Genomic DNA, 25,438 nt, shown 5'->3' on the forward strand with positions numbered 1-25,438 from the left:
GGTTCTGCTTTAGATTCCAGGAATATATAATTCACCATTCAGAAAAGATCCTGACCCTTGGGAGCTGAGGCTGCAGAAGGCGAAGCCTCTAACACACCGTCGCCCTGAAGTGAAGCGGGAGCACTCCGTCTGCCTTAGCGACTGGCTCGCTTGCACCAGCGCCCGATCCTTTCCTCGGTCCGGAATTCTGCCCCCTATTGACAGGAAACGCTGTCAGGTACGCATTAATCTTTTTTTTTTTTTTTTTAATTTTTATTTTTACTGTATTTTACTTTACAATACTGTATTGGTTTTGGCATACATTGACATGAATCCACCACGGGTGTACATGCGTTCCCAAACATGAACCTCCCTCCCACCTCCCTCCCCATAACATCTCTCTGGGTCATCCCCGTGCACCAGCCCCAAGCATCCTGTATCCTGCATCGGACATAGACTGGCGATTCGATTCTTACATAATAGTATACATGTTACAATACCACTCTCCCAAATCATCCCACCCTCTTCCTCTCCCTCTGAGTCCAAAAGTCCGTTATACACATCTGTGTCTTTTTTGCTCTCTTGCATACAGGGTCGTCATTGCTATCTTTCTAAATTCCATATATATGTGTTAGTATACTGTATTGGTGTTTTTCTTTCTGGCTTACTTCACTCTGTATAATCGGCTCCAGTTTCATCCATCTCATCAGAACTGATTCAAATGTATTCTTTTTAACAACTGAGTAATACTCCATTGTGTATATGTACCACAGCTTTCTTATCCATTCATCTGCTGATGGACATCTAGGTTGTTTCCATGTCCTGGCTATTATAAACAGTGCTGCGATGAACATTGGGGTACATGTGTCTCTTTCAATTCTGGTTTCCTCGGTGTGTATGCCCAGCAGTGGGATTGCTGGGTCATAAGGTAGTTCTATTTGCAACTTTTTAAGGAATCTCCACACTGTTCTCCAAAGTGGCTGTACTAGTTTGCATTCCCACCAACAGTGTAGGAGCGTTCCCTTTTCTCCACACCCTCTCCAGCATTTATTGCTTGCAGATTTTTGGATCTCTGCCATTCTGACTGGTGTGAAGTGGTACCTCATTGTGGTTTTGATTTGCATTTCTGTAATAATGAGTGATGTTGAGCATCTTTTCATGTGTTTGTTAGCCATCCGTATGTCTTCTTTGGAGAAATGTCTGTTTAGTTCTTTGGCCCATTTTTTGATTGGGTCATTTATTTTTCTGGAATCGAGCTGCATAAGTTGCTTGTATAGTTTTGAGATTAGTTGTTTGTCAGTTGCTTCATTTGCTATTATTTTCTCCCATTCAGAAGGCTGTCTTTTCACCTTGCTTATATTTTCCTTTGTTGTGCAGAAGCTTTTAATTTTAATTAGATCCCATTTGTTTATTTTTGCTTTTATTTCCAGAATTCTGGGAGGTGGATCATAGAGGATCCTGCTGTGATTCATGTCGGAGAGTGTTTTGCCTATATTCTCCTCTAGGAGTTTTATAGTTTCTGGTCTTACATTTAGATCTTTAATCCATTTTGAGTTTATTTTTGTGTGTGGTGTTAGAAAGTGATCTAGTTTCATTCTTTTACAAGTGGTTGACCAGTTTTCCCAGCACCACTTGTTAACCATTAGCCAGACTCATCAAGAAGCAAAGAGAGAAAAATCAAATCAATAAAATTTAGAAATGAAAATGGAGAGATCACAACAGACAACACAGAAATACAAAGGATCATAAGAGACTACTATCAGCAGTTATATGCCAATAAAATGGACAACGTGGAAGAAATGGACAAATTCTTAGAAAAGTACAATTTTCCAAAACTGAACCAGGAAGAAATAGAAAATCTTAACAGACCCATCACAAGCACGGAAATTGAAACTGTAATCAGAAATCTTCCAGCAAACAAAAGCCCAGGTCCAGACGGCTTCACAGCTGAATTCTACCAAAAATTTCAAGAAGAGCTAACACCTATCCTACTCAAACTCTTCCAGAAAATTGCAGAGGAAGGTAAACTTCCAAACTCATTCTATGGGGCCACCATCACCCTAATACCAAAACCTGACAAAGATACTACAAAAAAAGAAAACTACAGGCCAATATCACTGATGAACATAGATGCAAAAATCCTCAACAAAATTCTAGCAATCAGAATCCAACAACACATTAAAAAGATCATACACCATGACCAAGTGGGCTTTATCCCAGGGATGCAAGGATTCTTCAATATCCGCAAATCAATCAATGTAATTCACCACATTAACAAATTGAAAAATGAAAGCCATATGATTATCTCAATAGATGCAGAGAAGGCCTTTGACAAAATTCAACATCCATTTATGATAAAAACTCTCCAGAAAGCAGGAATAGAAGGAACATACCTCAACATAGTAAAAGCTATATATGACAAACCCACAGCAAACATTATCCTCAATGGAGAAAACGCATTAATCTTACATCAAAATTGTCCCAGTGATTGTATTCTTTCTGTTTGTTTTTTTTTTTAAGTTATTGTGTTTTGTTTTGTCTTTGTAAATAGAAACAGAAATTATTCTTTACTGAATCTATTTTTTTTTTTTTTTTTTGGCCATGATTTGCAGCTTGTGGGATCTTATTCCCTGATCGGGGATTGAACCTGGGCTCTTGGCAGTGATAGCACTGAGTCCCAGACTGCCAGATAATCCCCCCCAAATCTAATTTTCAATAATAAAAATGAAGTGCATTTTAAATATATACCAAACAAATATTCAAATGTTTCCTTGGTGCTGAATTTTATTGTTCTGACTACAAAAATAACACATAGAATTTGGGGCTAGGATGTATCTTTTTTATGTAACAATATTGTGGTAATGGCATTTGTTATAACCTGTTGTTGCTAGAAAAATCTTATATATTATCAGCCTCTCATCTGGTGGTTCTTGTACATGTTGTGTGTACCAAGTTGCTTCAGTTGTGGCCGGCTCTATGCAACCCTATGGACTGGAACCCGCCAAACTCCTCTGTCCATGGGTTTCTCCAGGCAAGAACACTGGAGTGGGTTGCCATGCTCTCCTCCAGGGGATGTTCCTGACCCAGGAATCAAATCCGTGTCTCCCGCGTCTTCTACATTCCAGGTGGATTCTTTACTGCTGAGCCACCGGGGAAGCCTGATGGTTCGTGTAATCATATACAGTTATCAACCTAATTTGGATGGGAGTCACTGAAAAAGTGTAACTTGGAGAATTAGAGGGGGGGGGGGCCCAAAAATGCAAAATTCAAGCAAAGACAAAAAAAAATCTTCACTATGGATTAGGATATAGCAGGATCAATCCATGACTTTCTTGGGCTAAAGGGTGGAGTGGGGTGAGTTTTGATGATTGTCACTGTCCTGAAAATCCCAGAGAACAACACTTCTGTTGCTGTTCCCTGCCTCCACCCCTATTTAAACTGGACTAGACAACTGCCTCCAGGAAGCATCCTCCAGGAAGCATCCACCCGGAAATGGACTGACTTTGGTTCATGCTGCCAGGCTTCCAGAACTGCTACCGACTAGCTTCGCACACAGACTTGCCCCTGTGTATCTATTGCTGTATAACAAGTTGCTCCAAAGTCTGATGGCATCAACCAACACACATTTCTTTTCTCAGTTTCTGTGGGTCAGCACTGCAGGTAGAGCTTGGGTGAGTGCCTCTGACTGAAGACCTCTCATGAAGTTGCAGTCACGGTGTCAGCTGGGGCTGTAATTTTGTATCAGAGCTCAGCAGTGGGTGGAAGGAGAGGAGGGTGGGGAGATCCGCTACCAAGTCACTCCCATGGTTGTTGTTTTCCTCTCTGTCTCTCCTTGTTCAGTCTCTATAGTGCTCTCTTCCCTCAATCCCTCGAGAAGGGTTGGAAGTGCCCGTCTTCTGATCACTTGGTCTCTCTGGTGACCGGTCTTATCTGGAGGCGGAGAGACTTAGGGGCTCTAGCCTAAGTCATCTTATTAGCATAAACTTAGGTGTAATCTTGCCATGAGCAGCAAAAGATTCTCCTGTCATTGGGAAATTGCAAAGATTTTAGGAACTCTATGCCAGGAACCAGGGACAAAGACCAAATATTTCTTACTGTACCACAGTGAAGATATATGTGTATACATTTACATAATATAATAAAATATGTATGCATTTACATTAAGATATACATTCATATATATATGGAATACACATCTGTATGGAAGATTTTATTTTATATATGTGTATGTACATACACATATACATATATAGGTGTGCACATAATCATATGTGCACATAATCATAGAATACATTTATCTAACATACAACAAAATAATTACCCCTGCTAGTAATTTCCTTTCCCTTTCCTTCTTTCCCCATCTCCTTCCTTCTTACTCCTGATTCTCTGCCCCATCCCCATCATATGTTCTTTTCCTTTTTTTCCTGCTTTCTCTTATTTTCCTTTTACTTTCTTCCTTCACTCATCTTCTCGTCCCACCTTCTCTCTTATCACCTTTGACTTCTTCTTACTCCCTTCCTTTCTTACTACGCCCCCTTATTTCCTGTCCTGTTTTCACAGGATGGGAAACCGATTTCCTGTACTTACCTATAATAAAAATGTACACGTGTGACTGGGGACATATGAGATTATATATGCTACAGTTCAAATAATAATATTTACACTCTGACAGTCTGTCTGTACTTGTGAGGTGAATTTATTAGATGTGTGAGACAATAATAAGTTAAATTTTTTCCCTATTATTTAAGCTTTGAGAAAAGTTTATACATATAAGATGACTATAAGTAATGTGAGTTATTAAAAAATATGGAAGACTTTATTTGACTTATAATTGGACTCACATCCTCAAATATTGGAGAGTTATAGCTAAGAGTCCAAGATGACTTGTAGGTTCAGGTTGAATCCTGAATGGTCTACACATTCTAGGTATCAGTATTTGAAAACAAGTACAATGAGAAGAGCTGACGTTTGAAGTTTTGTCTGAAATTTGGGATGCCATCTCACTCCAGGTATGATTCGTACAAGTGATCCCTTGAGGTCTAAAAGAGCCTGTCAACAAAAACACAAGTCAGTGGAAGCCTTGGCACAAGAGACCCTTGACAGTAGCTGTCAAGTTTGCTAACCAGGAAAGTATTCTATTAAGCTCAAAGGGCAAGGTATTAATTGTCTAAGATATAAATGTATGAACCAGGCACCAAAACACATAGAAAGATGGACATTATTAAGGACTGTGGTCCTGAAGATTCTAGTGAATGAGAAAAGAAGAATCGGTCCATTTTTATTCTAAATTTTGCTGCTTAAGTAAAATTTCTCCTCTTTCAGTTCCTAATCTTGTCAGGAAGAGCAAGTTCCAGAACAAGTAGTGGAATAGGCCTACAAATGGGTATACATTGTACTGATATATCAACAAAGGTCAGAAGGCAGGATTTGACCACCAAGAAGACTTTACCCCTTGTGAACACCAGTTCCTTCAAAGTCATAGCCTTGGCTTTTTGCTTATATATTAGATGCTACCATTGTTCAAAATCCTTTTCAAACTTCTCTCCAAACTAGGAGTAGTAAAATAATAATAATTAAGCTAGGATTACAGTTTTAGTGTATTTATTATTAATATGTTCTAAGTACAATGCTGAGTGTTACTTATATGATCTTGCATTATCTCAAGAGCAATTTTGTGAGATAGTTATTATTCTATCTCAACATTTGAAGAGAAAGGGTCTAGAGAAGTAATTTGCCCCTGAGAGCACAACCAATATTGTTCGAATCACAACCAAATATAGTTCAAATCACAGCACAACGAAATACTGTTCAAATCACACATTTGTCAAGTGGAGGATTAAAAATCTAAACAATACCTTTATTTGAGTTCTTAATTGTGAACTTGTCATCATGTTACTGTATCTTTAAAAACTAAAGTTCCAATAAAAATCCATTAACTACTTTCAAATATAGCAATCCTCCTGTCCAGCTGTGAAAAGTACTAGATGATACTTATTTGCCATTTGTGTTATTTACGGTCCATGACTTTTATGGTAACTGGTTCCTATTATTGGTTTCTATTAATGTAAAACATAAGTGAACATAAATGAGGCGTGAATCATTTCTTTTTATTAGCCCCACAGTCTTCACTCAGTGCTTGCAGTAACTCCAGCTGTGTCTTGTTAGTGATAACCTATTTAAAGAAGAGATCTTTAAGGATAAGGGATATGATTAGAAATCTTTGTCCATTTTATATCACTTCTGCACAACAATGGTAGCAAAAACAAAATGTAATTGATTGCACAATCTTGGCCTGCTTCTGTTTTGTAGTGTGTTTCATATGATACTGACTAGACAACCAGTAGCTTCTAGTAACTACTGTAAGTAACTGCTAATTTAAAGGTGCAATATGCTATAAACCACTTCATACTGTTGCAGCTTAAGGACTTTGCTATATATTTGTCCCATTAAATGATAAATCACAAATATTTTATTTGTGACTAAATAAAATTATTTAAGGTTATTTTAAGGGGGTACATGACCACTTTCCATGCATCTATGAAGATAATTTCCTTCATTATCCAGTGAAATTATTCATATTTCTGATGCTTCTAAAATTAGATCCAACAGAACAATTATTAAGCAATAAAATTTAGAATTTTATATAAAAACACTTAAAATGCTTTAAAATATGGCCCTTCCTTATTCGGAGGGAGGCCACCAAATGTAAGATTTTGTATTCACCTAAAAACTTCATTAAAAAAAAAAAAAAAAAAAAACTTGCCATCCTTTTCTATCTGTTTGAAAGCTGGGCCCAAGAATCTTTCCTAGTATTTTTGCTTACTCAAAAAGGGAGTGAATTCTTTTTAAATTATAAGAAGTTGGCTTTTTAAAATTAGAAAAAAAAGCAACTTTTATAACTGCAAGTTAACTAATTCTTGTATGAAAACTTGTAAGTAGGGGAAATTCCGCCTAATTTCAAACATTTTTAATATAATCACTTGAACTTGTCTGAACGTTTCTTGAGGATGTGATGCCCTTCCCTCATGTGTTTTCTAATTCAGACAAGAAGTTCTTGTTTAAGAAGAATTTAGTAAATGCTATTTGTTTTTCTTTGTAGATATTCAGTAGGCTTGATCATAAATCATAAAATATTTACATCCTCCTGTCTTGTCAGGGACCATTCCGCGACATCTCGGAAGTTTTGGAACAGCGCTACAAGCCTCTGGAACCGACACTGCGGGTGGCAGAACCCATCGATGGGCTAACCGAGGCCAGAGCACAGCTCCAGAAGCAGGAATGGGCGCAAAATGTGAATGACAATATGTAAGTCCTTAGCTTAAGAAAAGTAACTGTACCATATTTGGTCCCTTAAGTTTTTAAAAATATTTTCTATTTGCTAACATTTTATTTGTGTTAAAAGGTGAAACCACCCCGACCTATTCAGAGACATCCATTTTTTGATATATAAGTGTTTTAGATAAGGTTGGTATTGATGATGATGTTAATTTTATACACATACATATTACACAAGTACGTATATATTACTCAGAGGAAAAAAGAAAAGATTGAATGGCATTTTAAGGGGATAAGTTATCACTTTCCATATATCTGTAAAGATAATTTCCTTTATTATCCAGTGAAACTATTCATATTTCTGATGCTTCTAAAATTAGATCGAACAGAACAAAAACATTTTTCTTAAAGTGAACTAAATTTTATTTTGATACATTGATATGAAACTGTCATTTTAATAAGTCAGGTGCATTGTAAGTGTTTAGTTTCCTTATATTGAGGAAGATGATTGAGAAAGATAAAGGGTGATCTAAGAGCATATGCAATTTTAAATTATTATATTAGTATCATTGATTTGTGTCTCAATTCATACATCTTTCTCCAAAGTACTTCCTCACACTTCAGGCATTTGTCATCAGTAGTTATAGGGAATTTATAAAAAGACAATTTAAATCTATTTTTCTGTAAAGTATCTTGAAATTATCTTTGTAATATCTTATAATAATAATTTACCATTATATATAATAAATAATAAAGGCAATTATTATATTATTGTAATTTAAATTATTTTAATTATTAATAATTACATAAGTTAACTACATAATACATACTGCAGTTTCTTATTTATATAATATGTACTAATCATTTTACATGTTATATAATAATTTATATAATAATAATTCCAAAATATATTACTAAGTATGCTTTGACTTATAAAGAAACTAGAATTGCCTCTTATCCAGCACAGTGGATTTTGGATAGTTTTGTCAGTCAGAAAGAATATATAAAATGCTTTATTTTAATCATGCATTTCTGAAGAGACTCTTGAAAACTAAATAATTTTGAATAAACTCATATGAATGATAAAATTGGCAAACATCTCAAGTAATTTTCATAAAGTTTTTCATTTTATAGTGATTACTTGAAGTGAGATATAAGCTGTAGAGCATTCAGCAGATTCTTTCAATAATTGATTATTATCCAACATATAATGAATAAAAAAATAATAAACACTTTTCCCACAATTATTTTGGGGTGATAGATTTCTTTTAGTAAAGAGATTATAGAAGATTAATGCTCCTCAGACTCAGCCAAGCAAAATATGCAATTTAGTGATGAATATCTAGTTATATTATTCAGAATTATTTTCTATTTTCAGTGATGCCAAGTTTTATGAAATAACATTAACTTCTCAAACAAATAACTGACCACACATATTGTTGTTTTAGTTGCTAAGTCACGTTTGGCTCTTTGTGACCCTATAAACCATAGCCTGCCAGGCTCCTCTGTCCATGGGATTTCCCAGACAAGAATACTGGAGTGGGTTGCCATTTCCTTCTCCAGGGGATCTTCTAAACCTAGGGATCAGACTGATGTTTCCTGCGTCTCCTGCATTGGCAGGCAGATTCTTTACCACTGAGCGACCTGGGAAACCCAACCATACTGATATTTCTACAGAAATCAATGTATATCAAACATATTACAGTATATGTTTCTTAGTATTTTCCTTGATAAACCTAGAAAGAGCAGATATCAATGCCATCCCCAAAGAAAGGTGCTCAGCTTGTACTTTCTGTGGAATACTTGTAAACATTTTCAACCTCTGTAGTGTTGCTAGTGACCATTTACTCTGAAACTTCCAGATTGAAAAGTGCTTTTAGGATAACCAACCAATCAGGGACAAACTAAGTTGGGAATAGTAAAGAAATTACTTATCGATTTGAAGTTAACATATTTTAAGCAAAAAGCCTTAGTAATGGGTTTTAACAACCAGCCTATGAATAGTCCACTTTTTCAGAGAACTTCAGTTTTCTTGCTTGGAAAATTCTAAGCAAGAGGAACCTGGAGGGAGGAGCCTAGTGGGCTACAGTACATGGGGTTGCAAAGAGTCAGACATGACTGAGCACGCAAACTTCAACTTCAGAGAACTGAAACTATTGTTTTGTAGCTTCTTTTGAAACCATTTTGGTTTCCACATTCTGCATAACTTAATTGTATCTTGTGAGGCAAAAGAAATGTTAGAAATTCAGGTTTTAAGTCTTTAAGATAATAATTCTGTGATAGAAATTAGGCCAAAAGTCTACTTTTATCACAGAGATGCATAGTTTTTTTTTTAATGCAGAGAATTCTTCCTCGCCCCCTGCCCCCCATCACATTACCAATTTCATCTGAAAGAGTTATGCCTTTGTCATCCAAGGACCTTAAACTGGGAACCCTCTATGCAAACTGGGAAAATGGAACTTTCCATTTCAAATCTTAGGGATTCAAAAAGTAGCATTATATCAGAGGACTTGATATATTTAACTGTTTCATTTTCATATCATTGTGAAAATTGCACTGTGGTGAAAGTAGAAAGATAGGTTTTGGGACTAGATCTGTATGAGCTCAAATCTTGACTCCATTACACAACAGTAGTATATAATCTTGGGTAAGTAACTTAGCCAGTCTGAGCCTCTATTTCCCTGTCTGTAAAATGGGGAGATAAATGTTATCTTTAAACATTGTAATGAGGATTGAATGAGATAACAAGTATGCCAAGAACACATCAGAGACTTCATAGAAGATAATTATCATCATGCTTTGTGTCCACTCCAAGCCTAATAGTTTTGTGCCTAAGACATCAAACTATATGGATAGGAAATCACAGATTGCATCGATAGGCTGGATCTCATCTACTTGCCCTACGAACCAGAAGTTAAGGAGGACCACAAGCAGAGCTCTTCATCGATCAGTCATAGAAGATTTCTCATTAAGCTTCTAGTTTGCTAGGGCTGCTGGAACAAACTACTATAAACTAGATGGCTTAAACAACAGAAATTTACTGTATCACAGTGCTGGAGGCCAAAGTCCTGGATCCAGTTCTCAGCAAGGGTGATTTCTTCTGTCCCAGTCTCTCCCTTAGCTTTTGATGATGGCTGGTAATCTTTGGTGATCCTTGGCTTGTATCAGTAGAAACAGCACCCCAATCTCTCCCACCTTCTTCACATAGGTATTCTTCCTATGTATGTGTCTGTCCATATTTCCCCTTTTTGTAAAGACACCAGTCATACTGAATTAAGGGCCCTCCCAACTCCAGTATGATCTCATCTTATAAAACCCAAAAGACTGTATTTTCAATTAAGGTCACATTCTTTAATATATTCTTTAAAATAAACATAGAAAGTGGAACAATAATATTGTACATATAGAGTATGGAGGGGGTTTTTTTTGGAAGTCATTTAAAAACTTTATTTGTTCTTATTACGAAACAAACTCTATTTTTCTCATGCCTTCTAGAAGATTATGATATGCCTTATTCACGTATCTATTTTTATGAAGCCAAGAAATTAAATAAGAATTAGTAAATAATTGCTCAGATAGCATAAGACATGTAAAGGAGTATTTATTGATGACAAATTTTTGCATATCAGGAATAGTTCTAGGCTCTCGGAGTAATTAAATAAACCAAGTCTCTACTCTCTTGAAACTTCTGTGCTTCTAGCTTTAAACTGAACTGAAAAACCTAACGAAGTTCTAAAGAAGTAAGCACTTGAAAATAGTCAAGCATATGTTAAAGACAGAAAGTGCCATGATATTTTTTTAAATGTAGAATTTACTCATCCTCTGATAATCTAGGAAGGTGTTCTTCACAGAAAAGGAACTGAATGGGTTCTTTGTAAAGAAATGGTTAAAATTTTGACAGAGAAAAGACGAGAAAGTAGATAAAAAGTAGGTTGATGGTATGGGAAAAAATGAGAAGACCAATTTGACAGAAACTCATTTTTTAAAATTAATTTATTTTAATCAAAGGATAGTTACTTTACAATATTGTGGTGGTTTTTTTGCCATACATCGACATGTATACCCATGGCTGATTCATGACAGGAACTCATTTTTATGTGGGAGGCATAGTAAGGAAAATTTTAGGAGGCTTTAGGGCCAAGGATTTGAGGGTTCATCTGTAGATAATAGAGAACTATTTAAGGCTTCTGAGTAAGAGGATGTTATGAAAATAATATGAATTTATTGACTGTGAGACAGATGTATTTGAGAAGAAATATGCTGGAGGGAAGGAAACCCACTAGGATAATACTGCAGTTCTGGTGAGAGGAAGAACTAAGGTGAAGGCAGGATTCTACAGTCAACTCTTTCTCTTTACTTCCTTCTCCTTTCTGTACATAATCTCTCTGAGTGATTGCTTCCATTTAGGAGACTTCAGCTATAACCATGTGACCATGGTTTCCACCCTCAAGTCTCAAAAATCTTTCTCCTACCTTCCTTATTTATATTTTCAACTGCCATCCTCGTTTGCATCTCCTCCAGGTGTCCCAAACTCAGTAGACGCCACGTTGGCCTGCTGCTTCTTGTCTTAAGAGTGTATTGCAGCACCACCTCTCTACCCAAGTAGAGACTTGTGAGTTACCTTGTTACCCCTCTCCAGAATTCTATTGGTTCCCAAATCCTATCTGTTTTACCTTTTATGTATCTCTCAAATCCAGCCCCTCTTTTCCTTTCCACTGTTGATTTGGTTTAGGACTTGTAATTTCTTTTTTAAATGCTATAAATCCCATCTGGTCTGCCCATTCAGTGCATCTACCACAACCACACTAGGAAAAATTCAGCAAGGTATTATTCCCCGAAATGCTCTTTTGTGGCTTTTTTTTTTTTTTAATCAACTCCAGGATAAATCTTAAATCTTTTTTGCAAGACTCAAAGCCCTTCGGGATCGGATCTAGGCTTATTTCTCTAGCTAATCTGCCACCACATTCTCTAAGAAACTCTCTGTCCAGAGCTATTGGGCTGTTACCATTCATCTTTATATCCATGCCCTCTTCTGTTTCCATGAAGAGGTTTCCTACCTCCCTTGGTTTACTAAGTCCGTTCAAATACACTTGAAATCATAAGAAAGAATTGTTTATTTACTTTTTAAAAAGTGCAGGGACTTGCCTGGTGGTCCAATGATAAGAATCCACTTTCCAATGAAAGGGGCATGGGTTCGATCCCTGATCAGGAATCAAACTACTGAGCCCGAGTACCACAACTAGAGAGCCCTCGTGAAAGATCCCACATGCCATAGCAAAGATCCTGCATGCTGCAACCAAAACCCAATGCAGCCCAAAATAGTACATAAATAAATATTTTTTAAAATAATAAAAAGAGTGGAAAGAGCAATGCATATTTGACTTAGGGTTTTTCGCAGAGCATTTAAAGGATTATTTTCAGTTGTAAAATGGGACCATGCAAGTTACCTAGATGAAGTAGGGAAAGAAGTCATTATTAAGAGATGGAAGAAATGGAAGGCCACAGCACTGGAGCAGTGTTTAGTTTACCCACTAAGACAGCAGAGGTGGAATGGAGTGGTCATGAATCAGGTGATGTAGGCTGATACCAACTTCACTAAAGACTTATGAGTGGTGCGAAGGTCCTTGGCCACCTCATGCAAAGAGTTGACTCGTTGGAAAAGACTCTGATGCTGGGAGGGATTGGAGGCAGGAGGAGAAGGGGATGACAGAGGATGAGATGGCTGGATGGCATCACTGACTCGATGGACGTGAGTCTGAGTGAACTCTGGGAGTTAGTGATGGACAGGGAGGCCTGGTATGCTGTGATTCATGGGGTCACAAAGAGTTGGACATGACTGAGCAACTGAACTGAACTGAAAGTCCTATATGTTAATACCTTCTGTTAATTGTAAATATCCTGGCTTAATACAGGAGACTGTAATTATGCAGACTACAACTATATCCAACATGGAGTGGAGTTAAGACATTGCAGTGGAAGTTGGTGCCAGTCTCTGCTCTGGTAGACAGAATATTGACCTCATACAGAGACCACATCCTTATCCCAGGAACCTGTGAATATGCTACCTATGATAAAGGGGACTGTGGATGTGATTCAGGATTTAAAGTTGGAGAGATTATCCTGGATTATCCAGAGGGCCCAGTGTCATCACAAAGGTTCTCAAAAGTAGAGATTTGACTATGAGAAAGATCAGAGTGAGGCAATGTGAGATGGATAAGTCATCTTTGCTAGCTTTGAAGATGGAGGAAGAGACCACCACCAAGAGATGCTGGTGGCCTCTAAAAGCTGGGGAAGGTGAAGACATGGCCTCTCCCCTAGAACCTCCAGAAAGGATGCAGCCCTCCCATGCCTTGCCTTGAGTTTTAGTTAGACCCACCCCAGACATCTGGCCTCCAGAGATTTCAGATGATAAATTTATACTCTTAAAGCCACTCAGTCTGTGATGGTAACTTCTTACAGCAGAAATACAAAACTAATACAAGTGTCGTTCAAATCAAGGAGGTAGCTTGCTAGATCAGACTTTGGTGTTTAGATTAATTACAAACCTGAGCTAAATTTGAGGAAAATCCTTAGATCCCCAAGGATCCAAGTTTCTTCTGCAGACACTTAGAGGATTAAAGAAAGATATGACTGTGGCTTGAGTTTTCCTATGAAGAGAAGTTCAAGATTTAATCATATTGTAAGGATAATATATATATTGGGCTTTCCTGATGGCTTAGATGATAAAGAATCTACCTGCACTGCAGGAGAACTGAGTTCGATCCCTAGATCAGGAAGATCCCCTGGAGAAGGGATTAGCTACTCAATTATTCATCTATCTATCTATATTTTTGGCCACATCATGTTAGATCTTAGTTCCCTGACTAGGATTGAACTCAGGCCCTTGACAGTGAAAGCTCAGAGTCCTAACCACTGGACCACCAAGGAATTCCCAGAATATTATATTTTAAACTTGTGTAGCCTTTCATAAGAGCCTGAGTACAGACAGTCCAATGAAAAACAAAAGGTATCAATTTTCTGATAATTTTTGTAGAAGAGGCAAAACTTTACTTCTGTCTACTTAGGATCTTCAATGGGGCCCAAGAATTTAATTGGCATAAAGCAGATTAAAAGGAGAAAAGCATACAGATTTATTTAATAGAAGTTTTACAATAGCCTTCATAAAGAAAATGAACACCCAAAGAAGTGGCAAACCTTATGTCCTTTCATATTGAGTTGAGCAATGAGAAGTAATTGTAAAAAATAGCAAAAATATATGGGGAGTCCAAAGGAACATAAAAGTTATTTAACAAGGTCTGTTTGTACAGAATTCTCTACACTATGACCTCACATGTCTGGTGATAGGAATGTTTCTTTCCTCTTGGTTTAGGAAAGGCATCTTTTATGTGGGAATGTAATCTGGTTTTAGGGGAAAAAGAGAAAGTAAGATCGCTTTTCTTGTACCAATTGTTTTTAAGAGGTTTTAGTTCAAAATAATCCTTGGCCAAAGTGGCCTATTTTGGGGTGGCATATTTTGCTACCTTTATTATTCAGAGTAGGTGAACAGTAGTGAACTAAACTTTTTTTTTTAAAGGACATTTAAAAACCATGGTGTATACATAGATGAGATATGGCTGTATTATTTATCACTAACACTGACAATAAGAAAATTTAACGCATCTCAAAACTTTTTTGACTTGTGTGATTTTGCAACACTTTAGACTTTTACAATTTGCATACTTTCTGAACTGTTATTGTATTATGATAAATAGGGATTATCATACATTTTCAGATAATGTTTTCTTAACAATTCAACTTTTATTTGTAACTCTTCCATTTATTTTAATTACTAGCACAGTGTGCAACATTTATTAATCAGTAGAGCCTTTTTAAGTTAAAATACTAAATTAGCTAACCCCATTAACACAGAATACTCCAAACAAGCAGTAATAGGAGAGGTAGTTACTGTGCAAATCGTATCATACATGCGGGTGCTCTAGGGCACGGTTAAGCGTGATTACCCTCTTTTGATCCAGTATTTCTCTGCCTCTCCCAGCTAATTTCCAGTGGAAATTTACAAAGTGCTGCCTTCATTTTTCCAGCTTAATTTTTCTAATGAAGTTCTGGTACTTTATAACACTGGGGATACAGATAATAAGCCTGTGTATAATTAAGAAGTTCTAGAATTTGTCTACAAAAGAGTCCTCTATTACTTCAACTCTACAGTGAGAAATACGCTCTCTTTATGTCCACTGTTTCCTTGAAAAAGATGGCTTTTTAAATAACTGACCGCAGAATCCTAAAATTCTGTTCTTATAGACACCTAAGTCTAAGAATTTTAATATTTATGACATTGACATTAATGGTGGTAACTTGGAATACTTTTACTGGTATTGTGAAAATCTTGCATACACTTTCGATATATGCAATCAGACAAATCATAAAAACACATTTTTAGTCTTTTTAGTTAGATTGTATCATTTTGTAAGAATTCCTCCTACTGCGATAGCTAACATACGCTAAGTAAAGTTTTGCCACTTAGCTTTCGGTCAGTTTACAAGGTATGTGGAATTGCTTTTGTAAAAGAAAGGCTGTCATCCTGTGACATACTCACATTCCTATATGGGAATGGCATTTATACATCCCAGACTTTCCTAGCTCAATTTAGAGTTCAAAAGTGCGTTGAGGGTCAGAAGAGACTTGAAGGCTCAACAGAAGTATGCCAGGCAGAACAAGGAAGGTGACACGAAGGGCGTGGCCTGGACAAAGCCGTCTCTCTGTCAACAAGCGCAGAGCTCATGTGGGTTTCAGTTTACCTTCTGAGGCAGCTAGTGATGCTTAGCTCAGAGCTTTGGTACTTTATGCAAAGTGGCAGAGATGAGAGGGAAGGTAGAGGTGGAGCCAGAGTATAAAGGGTCACATGTACCATGATAAAGTATCTGGACTTTACTATATAAAACATGGTGTAAACGCATCACAGTGTTTTAACCAATGGAGTGAAAAGGTCAGTTATCTTAGAGATATCACTCTGCTAGCTATGTCCATGGTAAAGAAATGGGAGTCCTAGCATTTAGGGTACCACTGCCCCAGTCTAGTTTTGAAATAAAGCAGACTTGCCCAGGAACAAGGACAGTGATAGCAGAGGGAAGAGAAAGGCTGACAAACTGATTTATGGGTGAAATCCTATAAATCCTAAACCAGAAACAGGGACCAACATGATATGGTGTGGATGGTGTGGTCAGGGGCATAGATGCATCTTAGGGCTTTCCTCAGTGCAATGAGTAAAGATACATTCAAGATGATTCAGGAAGTTAAGGATGTGTTTAAAAGATGCATCAAAGAGTCTCATGGAAACCAAAGACAAACTGGACTAAGGTGACCCCTTAGGGCTGCAAGGGCATCATTTTCTCTCTCTAGTGGCATCTCCACTTTTCTCTGTATTTCTGCTTGCTGTCTTCTTTCTACTGGCTGGCTTTATCTGTGGCCTTAGTTTTTTTCCATAAATCTTCAGTTTGCTCTTAGTTTTCTTGGCCACTCCAGGCCTGATTCAGTATAACCTTTCAGCTCTAGAATCCACAGCTAATTCAGCTTTTCAGTTCAAATTTCCTGAAAGAGAATCTGTTTTGCTCAATTCATATCATCAAACTGTCCCACACCAGTTGTAGGCTTGAAACACAATTAATGTTTAACAAATATATGTTAAGTTAATGGAAATATTCAATTAACTTATGAATGGATGACAACTGTGGGTGGAGACAGTGTGCCACATTATAAATACAGTGTCTTATGAAAGTGTAGCCATGAGCAAAGATCTTCTCAGGTTGAGGAGTGCAGAGGCAAGAGGTCCTCTAGTACCTTTACTTCTGAGTGAGGTGACTGGTCAGATAGTGATAGTGATATCCTTACTTAAAAAAAAAAATGTAAGAAGCTCTGTTGGCATGATAGGGTGGAGGTTTGGCATATGAGATTAATTTGTGGGCAGATCTATTTGAGGTGCCTATTCTATATCTAGGTAGATATTTCTTGTAAGCATTTGAAAATACTGGTCTTGAGTTAAAGAAAAACACTGTCTCTAGAGATAAAAATTTAGAAATGATCAGAGGGGACAGTTAAAATCTTGGTGGGGAAGCATCTTCTAGGGAGGGGAGAGACTACAGAGGGAAAAGATTTAGTACAGATTCCTGGGAATTGCTTTAATGTTAGGGCAGCGATTCTTAATTAGGTTGCTTACCTGTATCATCCTTGAAGCTTAAAATTATATACATATGCATTCCATAGTCTCAATCACAGATATTTTGACTCAGCAGGCGTATGGGTTTGAAATGTACACCCAACTGATTCTAATGCATAGTTCTAGTTAAGGTAAGAACCATTAATTCAAGGTATGGCAGAAAATGAGTCAGTCAGGAAACGGTGCAAGCAAAGAAAAATTCCAGGAGATATTTTACAAATTAAAGGAAAAGAGAAATCACTCCAAGGACTGGATGAGACATGAGTTTGATCCCTGGATTGGGAATATCCCCTGGATGAGGAATTGGGAACCCACTCCAGTATTGTTGCCTATAAAATTCCATGGACAGAGGAGCCTGGTGGGCTACAGCCCATGGGGTTGCAGAGTCAGATGCAAGCATACATATATGAAATATTTTAAATCTACATTTAATTTTAAAATTTAGAATATCAAAATATAGAATATTAAATGAAATTTTGTTGTTCATTCGCTCAGTCATATCCGACTGTTTGTGAACTCATGGACTGCAGCACGCCAGGCATCCCTGCCCTTCACCATCTCCCGCTGCTTGCTCAAACTCTTGTCTATTGACTCGGTGATGCCATCCAACCATCTCATCCTCTGTCATCCCCTTCTCCTCCTGCCTTCAATCTTTCACATCAGGGTCTTTTCCAATGAGTTGGCTCTTCACATCAGGTGACCAAAGTATTGGAGCTTCAGTTTAAGCATTAGTGCTTCTAATGAATATTTCCTTTAAGATTGACTGGTTTGATCTCCTTTATTTTCATTAAGATGAAATAGTATTAGTGTCATATAGATAAATATATTGGCACCACTTTTGTAGAATTTAATTTTAACCCCTATTTAAATACTCCATTTTAGAATCATGCTGAAACTAACATCCATTGAAGCCCACCTTTATATCATAGAATATAAATTGTTCTGCTTTTAAATACATTTTTGTATATCTTTATTACATTCACAATTTTCAAAGAATAATTAATGATGATTGAGTCTAATTTGAGATGCAGTGTATCTTGGTTAGAGCCTCGGAAGTCATTGACAAAGGAGATGCTCATTTATAAATTCTGAAGAGAGATCGTTAACTATAAACTTGTCAGTTGAGTAAAGCTTCCAAGTGTGTAATAGTTGGACCCTGCAATTTTCAAAAAGTTTTATTGATTAAAAAGTAATTTAAAATGGTAATTATATCTTTTAAAGGTCCAGATTTTCTGGCTTTTATTAAAAATTAGGAGATCTAGAAACAGCAGGCCCCCAGTCTCACATGGCAATGACTGATTAAAGTTTGCACTCTTAGTTTTTGCTTAATGTGTGTTACTGCCTGGCCTTTCCAGACACAGACATTGGAGACCCTCGTTCTAGATGATAAGGTCCTCAAGAAAGAGCCCAAGATTTATGCCGTACACTTAGTACGATCCTTGTCAAGCTTTTTTTTTTTTTTTTTTAACATATTGGACTTGAGCTTGAACTAGTTTTATTTGTTTTGTTTTAATCCATCTGATCACCAAAATCATTCTCATTAAAAGATAAATCAAGCAAGAGGAAATGAAGTCAAGTGTGGCTGCTCTTCAATCTTTATTAGCACTATAGCAGCAGTCCCAGTAATAGGGCAGCTTTTTCTTTCTTTTTTCTTTTTCTTTTTCTTTCCCAGAACAGCGTTTTCCAAACTTCGCCTCTTGAACTCTAGTCTGGAAAATATTAATGAGTATCCTACCAAATAAACTTGGGAGAAATTATATTTGAAATAGTTAGACTTTTTTTTTTTTTTTGGCATTTACAGGGCTTTCCAGTCTTAAATATATTTTTATTTAGTGTAAACTTCTAAGAGGGGACATATACTACATAGCATTTTGCAAACTCAATCACTCATTGATTCCTCAAATATTACTGCAGCCTAATATGTGCCAGACACTGTGTTAGATGCCAAGAACGAGGCAATGAACAACATAGCAGAGGTGTCCTGGCTTCATAGAGTTGATAGCACAGTTAGCCATGGAATCCCTTTATCCACTGACTGGTTTGGAATATGCTGCTCTGATATAACTCAACAAAGAACATTTGATTTTCTCTTAGCAAGTTTTTCTTTTTCAGTTCAGTTCAGTCGCTCAGTCATGTCTGACTGTTTGCGACCCCATGAATCACGGCACAACAGGCCTCCCTGTCCAACACCAACTCCCGGAGTTCACTCAGACTCACGTCCATTGAGTCAGTGATGCCATCCAGCCATCTCATCCTCGGTCATCCCCTTCTCCTCCTGCCCACAATCCCTCCCAGCATCAGGGTCTTTTCCAATGAGTCAGCTCTTCACATGAGGTGGCCAAAGTACTGGAGTTTCAGCTTTAGCATCAGTCCTTCCACAGAAATCCCAGGGCTGATCTCCTTGCAGTCCAAGGGACTCTCAAGAGTCTTCTCCAACACCACAGTTCAAAAGCATCAATTCTTCGGTGCTCAGCTTTCTTCACAGTCCAACTCTCACATCCATACATGACCACAGGAAAAACCATAGCCTTGACTAGACGGACCTTAGTCGGCAAAGTAATGTCTCTGCTTTTAAATAGGCTATCTAGGTTGGTCATAACTTTTCTTCCAAGGAGTAAGTGTCTTTTAATTTCATGGCTGCAGTCACCATCTGCAGTGATTTTGGAGCCCCCCAAAATAAAGTCTGACACTGTTTCCACTGTTTCCCCATCTATTTCCCATGAAGTGATGGGACCAGATGCCATGATCTTCGTTTTCTGAATGTTGAGCTTTAAGCCAACTTTTTCACTTGCTTCTTTCACTTTCATCAACAGGCTTTTTAGTTCCTCTTCACTTTCTGCCATAAGGGTGGTGTCATCTGCATGTCTGAGGTTATTGATACTTCCCCCTGGCAATCTTGATTCCAGCTTGTGTTTCTTCCAGTCCAGCGTTTCTCATGATGTACTCTGCGTAGTTAAATAAGCAGGTGACAATATACAGCCTTGACATACTCCTTTTCCTATTTGGAACCAGTCTGTTGTTCCATGTCCAGTTCTAACTGTTGCTTCCTGACTTGCATACAGATTTCTCAAGAGGCAGGTCAGGTGGTCTGGTATTCCCATCTCTTTCAGAATTTTCCACAGTTTATTGTGATCCAGAGTCAAAGGCTTTGGCATAGTCAATAAAGCAGAAATAGATGTTTTTCTGGAACTCTCTTGCTTTTTTGATGATCCAGCGATGTTGGGAATTTGATCTCTGGTTCCTCTGCCTTTTCTAAAACCAGCTTGAACATCTGGAATTCACGGTTCAGGTATTGCTGAAGCCTGGCTTGGAGAATTTTGAGCATTACTTTACTAGCATGTGAGATGAGTGCAATTGTGCGGTAGTTTGAGCATTCTTTGCCATTGCCTTTCTTTGGAATTCGAATGAAAACTGACCTTTTCCAGTCCTGTGGCCACTGCTGAGTTTTCTTTTTAGTGGCAGCTTATTTCATTCTTAGACTTTCTTAAGGATAGTTTGTACAAGTGTTTCTCACAGTCTTATTTCTCTGCTTAATTATATATTTTTTAATATCAATTATACAAGTCCTGAAAATATCTGAACTTAAAACATTTAATGTTGTAAATCGCCTCTTAAAAGAAGATCCTGTGTGAATACTATGTAGCTGGGGCATTTGAATTCAGTATCTCTTTAGTAGAGTCTTTTCTTTTTTTGGTTAAGTTTTCCACAGTCAACTAGAGGAAAGTAAAGTCAACTCTGTAAAATATGTTTCAGAAAGTTGCACAGATGTAATGAAGTTATTGAATCAATGTGCCTGGAGATTGTTAATAATAACAATAATATATCCAGGGAATGCTAGTCCTCTTAAGATAAGAAAACTATAACGAGAAGGGCAAAATAGGTCTTCCCATTTAAATTTAGAAGTTTGTAATACAAGCTCACTATCTAGCTGAACAGATAGTCTAGCCTTTTGCATTTTTCATATTTAAATATTATATCACCACCCTGGGGGAGAAATTTATGTTATTGATACTACTGCTTGAATAGTTTATGAGTTTTCAATTTCTATTATGAATTTTACTCTAAGTATGAAACACTTTATATATTAAATGCTTATAGCAATGGTTATATTAAAATCTCACCGAAAGCTGTCTTCATCCATAAATGGTCTGCCTAATTCCTATTTCAAGTTGTTACTTATTTTACAAACATCTCTTCAACTGAAACTCTACTAGATAAAACATCTTGATAGGTTATTAGACGATGTTTTTGAAATCCCTCTGTTGGTATTAATGAGCTATATATATTAGGTTTATCTGGACATTTATATTATGAATACAGACATTGAAACACTTTATTTCTCATATTGAAGATTATAAAAAGATATCTTTAACTGCTAAATTCATTCTCAAACTCATATTATTCTATGTTATAAAGTAAAAAGGAGATATTCAGTATTCTATAACCCTATCTTATGAATGGGACTGTTAACCTGATATTTTTGCAAGGGCTAAGATTATTCAGTATTCATTTTTTCCAGTTTTATTGAGATATGTCATACAGCACTATAGAAGTTTAACGTGTACGGAACAATGATTTCACTTACATGTATCATGAAATTTTATATATTCACTATTAATTCATTATATCTAGTCAATATTCATTGTCAGTTATACATACTACCAATTTAAAACATATCTCATTCTAGTTCATATACAATTGACATAAATAATTGTATATTTCCAACTGAGTGGCTTTTAAAAATGCTTTACCTTAAAAAAAATTCCTACAGTTGGTTAATGAGAACTAAGTTATCTGACAATGAAATCAGAAATGAACTGGCTGTAACTCAGCCCTCAAAACATTAAATTTGCTATTTTCTATATTACAATAATGATTAAAATACTAGAGTCTAATAGAATATGTAATATTTGAGCAGCTGTACTTTTATGATAACATGGAAATTTTTGTTTGTTGATTAGTTTATTAGATTAAATTGACTTGCCTTGTTCATATTTTCTCTCCTAATTCTTTCATCAGCTCTTTGCAAACTTTTATACCTAGGCATTCTTACTTGTCAAATTAAGTTTTGTAGACCAAAGGGAATTGCCTCTGGAATTAAGGGAATTCCTTTCTGTTAATTAGACTATAGTGGATTTTTTTTTCCTTTTATTCTCTTTTTTTGTATACCACACAATTAAATAACTGCCCTATTTTGAACATTACAAAACTCTTAATCCAGCTTCTCCTTTTGCAAGTATTTTAGATAGACCTTTCAGCAGACCTTTCAGCAGAGATCCTGGGGTGAACCCCAGCACTGACTCTTGTATCCTGTTTAGGCCTGTCTGCCCTCCCAGTGTTGTCAATGATTGGAACAAGTCAGGCTGCTCATTGACCCAGATCTTTATTAATGCAGCTTGTGATTTCTTCAGCATGTTCTATGGTTCCCCTATAAGAACAGTAAGAAAATAATTGGCATATTTCCCAGTCTGTAGCATATACGATAAAACTGACAATTGATTTTTCTGATTCTTTGGTCATTTTTTAGTTAAAAAATAATAGCATCTTAGAATCACTCTTAAGATAGAAGTAAACTATCCTTTGAGTCTACAAAATTCAATTAGTCAAACATGAAGACAGTATAATTCATACGACTATATTTGCTAAGCTAGCATCTCATTTTATTTTATTGACTATGAAGTGTAGGAGGTTTCCAGATTTGAAGATGAAATCATTTTTTACGCAATCTGTGATGATGGAAAAGTATTTATTTTTGTTTATTTTTTTCCAAATGAAGAGAGTGAAGGATTGAAGTATCCTGTATTCACTTTAGAGCTCATTAGTAAGAAACCTCCAATAAAAGGAAGGAAAATGTCAGACATCTGATATCAAAAGATCACAAGGCTTCCAACTTAGCTACATAGTGTTTTTTACATTTATTTTTTATTTGGAGGAAAATTACTTTGCAATGTTATGTTTGTTTCTGCCATGCAACAACACACATCAGTCATAATTATACATATGTCCCCACCTCTTGAACCTTCCTCCCCTCCCCCCATCTCACCCCTTTAGGTCATCACAGGACATCAAGCTGGGCTCCCTGTGCTCTACAGTAACTTCTTGCCAGCTATCTATTTACACACGGTAATGTGGGTATGTCGATGCTTCTTCCTCTGTTTGTCCCACTCTTTCCTTCCTCTACTGGGTCCACAAGTTCGTTCTTGATATCTACATCTCCATTCCTTCCCTGAAGATAGGTTCTAGAAAACTGGTATTAATGAGCAGCATAGTTTTGAGAGAGAGGAATGGGTTACCCTTCCTCTGTCCCCAGTGTGGATCAGCCTTCAACGTGCTGTGGGCAAGTCTGCCCTCATAGAGAGGGCCACACAGAGCCCTAGAGATGGTTACAGAACTTGGTGATAGAATCTGTAAGCAAAGGATAAAGTAACTGAGGACAATATTCCACAGGGATGTTAAGGAAGATGAGATAAGGCTGCAGAAGCTTTACCTGTTCTCAGAGGAGCCAGTATAAGCACCCTATGAAGAGCATCATTCCTATTTTCAAGGCCAACAAACTACATACATCCAAGACCCCACATGTGGGTTCCAAGTTTTGCCTCTGAGCCTATACCCATACAGGTCTATGACTTTTGCATCCTCTTTTTCGGTTTTCATTTCTGCCTAGTGAACTCTGACCCATTTGTTAAAGAACAGATTAGATATTTCCCCAGTGCTTTCTGTTCCTATACTCTTTTGTTTTTGCTTTATCATGAAATTTTGTTTCTCTCCCCTTGTATACTGGTGCAGCTATTTGCTCTTTCCCTCATTAGATTTTAAGGGTCTTAGGGTGAGGCTTCTGCTTATTCACCTTTTTATACTCACAGTGTCTGAACACAGTACTATTGAACAATTAAGACATATCTGGTGGGCTTTCTCAATGGCTCAGCAGGTAAAGGCTCTGCTTGCCAGTGGAGGAGACGCAGGAAACATGAGTTCAATCCCTGGGTTGAGAAGATCCCCAGAGGAGGAAATGCAGCCCACTCCAGGATTCTTGCTGGGGAAATCCATGGACAGAAGAGCTGGGTGGGTTATAGTCCATGGGGTCGCAAAGTGTTGGACATGACTGAACAAGGCACAATGGTGGATTGAATTAACTATGAATCAAGTCCCCTAGTATTTACTATTGATTATTTGCTTGTCTGATAATACAGGCCCAGAATTGAATATTCATTTCTGTGTTATAAGGAGCTGCCTCTAGGGAAAGTGGACACCTCCCTTTGGCTTCCTTGCCTCCCCTTCTGCCCCGTCTCCACCCCTTCAGCTCAGGGAGGGCAAATGCTGCTCTTTGGGGGGACTAGTCCCACCCAGGGTCACATTCCATGAGGGCTACCTCTCTCCAGAGTTTCTCCTGACCTATTAGTATACCCCATTATTCAAGTGCTGGCCTGATGTTGCTCTCAGTGGGGAGAATCTTTGACCATCCCTTCCTTTACCCTTTTGACAAGTGGTTAAAGAGAAAGGCTCTTCTCCCCAGGGGAACATCTGCCCTATCGCTTATCACACCTTGCATCACATCTCTGACTTTTGCTAGCTGATGAGACTCAGGACAAGTCAGATTACACATGTGGGGACAAACTTGCTCTCAGTTCAGTTCAGTTCAGTCACTCAGTCATGTCTGACTATTTGCGACCCCATGGACTGCAGCACGCCAGGCTTCCCTGTCGATTAACAACGCACGGAGCTTGCTCAAACTCATGTCCATCAAGTTGGTGATGCCATCCAATCATCTCATCCTCTGTCATCCCCTTCTCTTGCCTTAAATCTTTCCCAGCCTCAGGGTCTTTTCAAATGAGTCAGTTATTCCCATCAGGTGGCCAAAATATTGGAGTTTCAGCTTCAGCATCAGTCCTTCCAATGAGTATTCAAGACTGATTTCCTTTAGGATGGACTGGTTGGATCTCCTTGCAGTTCAAGGAACTCTCAAGAAGTCATCTC

General features: G+C 37.4%; 1 protein-coding gene across 1 annotated transcript in view; it reads left to right on the forward strand.

Annotated features, from left to right (window-relative positions):
• Positions 1–25,438, forward strand: part of SPATA17 (spermatogenesis associated 17) — a 235,063-nt gene that overhangs the window by 148,910 nt on the left and 60,715 nt on the right. The window contains exons 7-8 of the mRNA XM_052654228.1: positions 14–217; positions 7,136–7,284. Coding sequence (XP_052510188.1) covers positions 14–217; positions 7,136–7,284 — 353 coding nt within the window. The remainder of the gene's footprint in view (positions 1–13; positions 218–7,135; positions 7,285–25,438) is intronic.

The sequence above is a fragment of the Budorcas taxicolor genome, chromosome 16 (assembly GCF_023091745.1).
Source record: "Budorcas taxicolor isolate Tak-1 chromosome 16, Takin1.1, whole genome shotgun sequence".
In the NCBI taxonomy this organism is placed as follows: Eukaryota; Metazoa; Chordata; class Mammalia; order Artiodactyla; family Bovidae; genus Budorcas; species Budorcas taxicolor.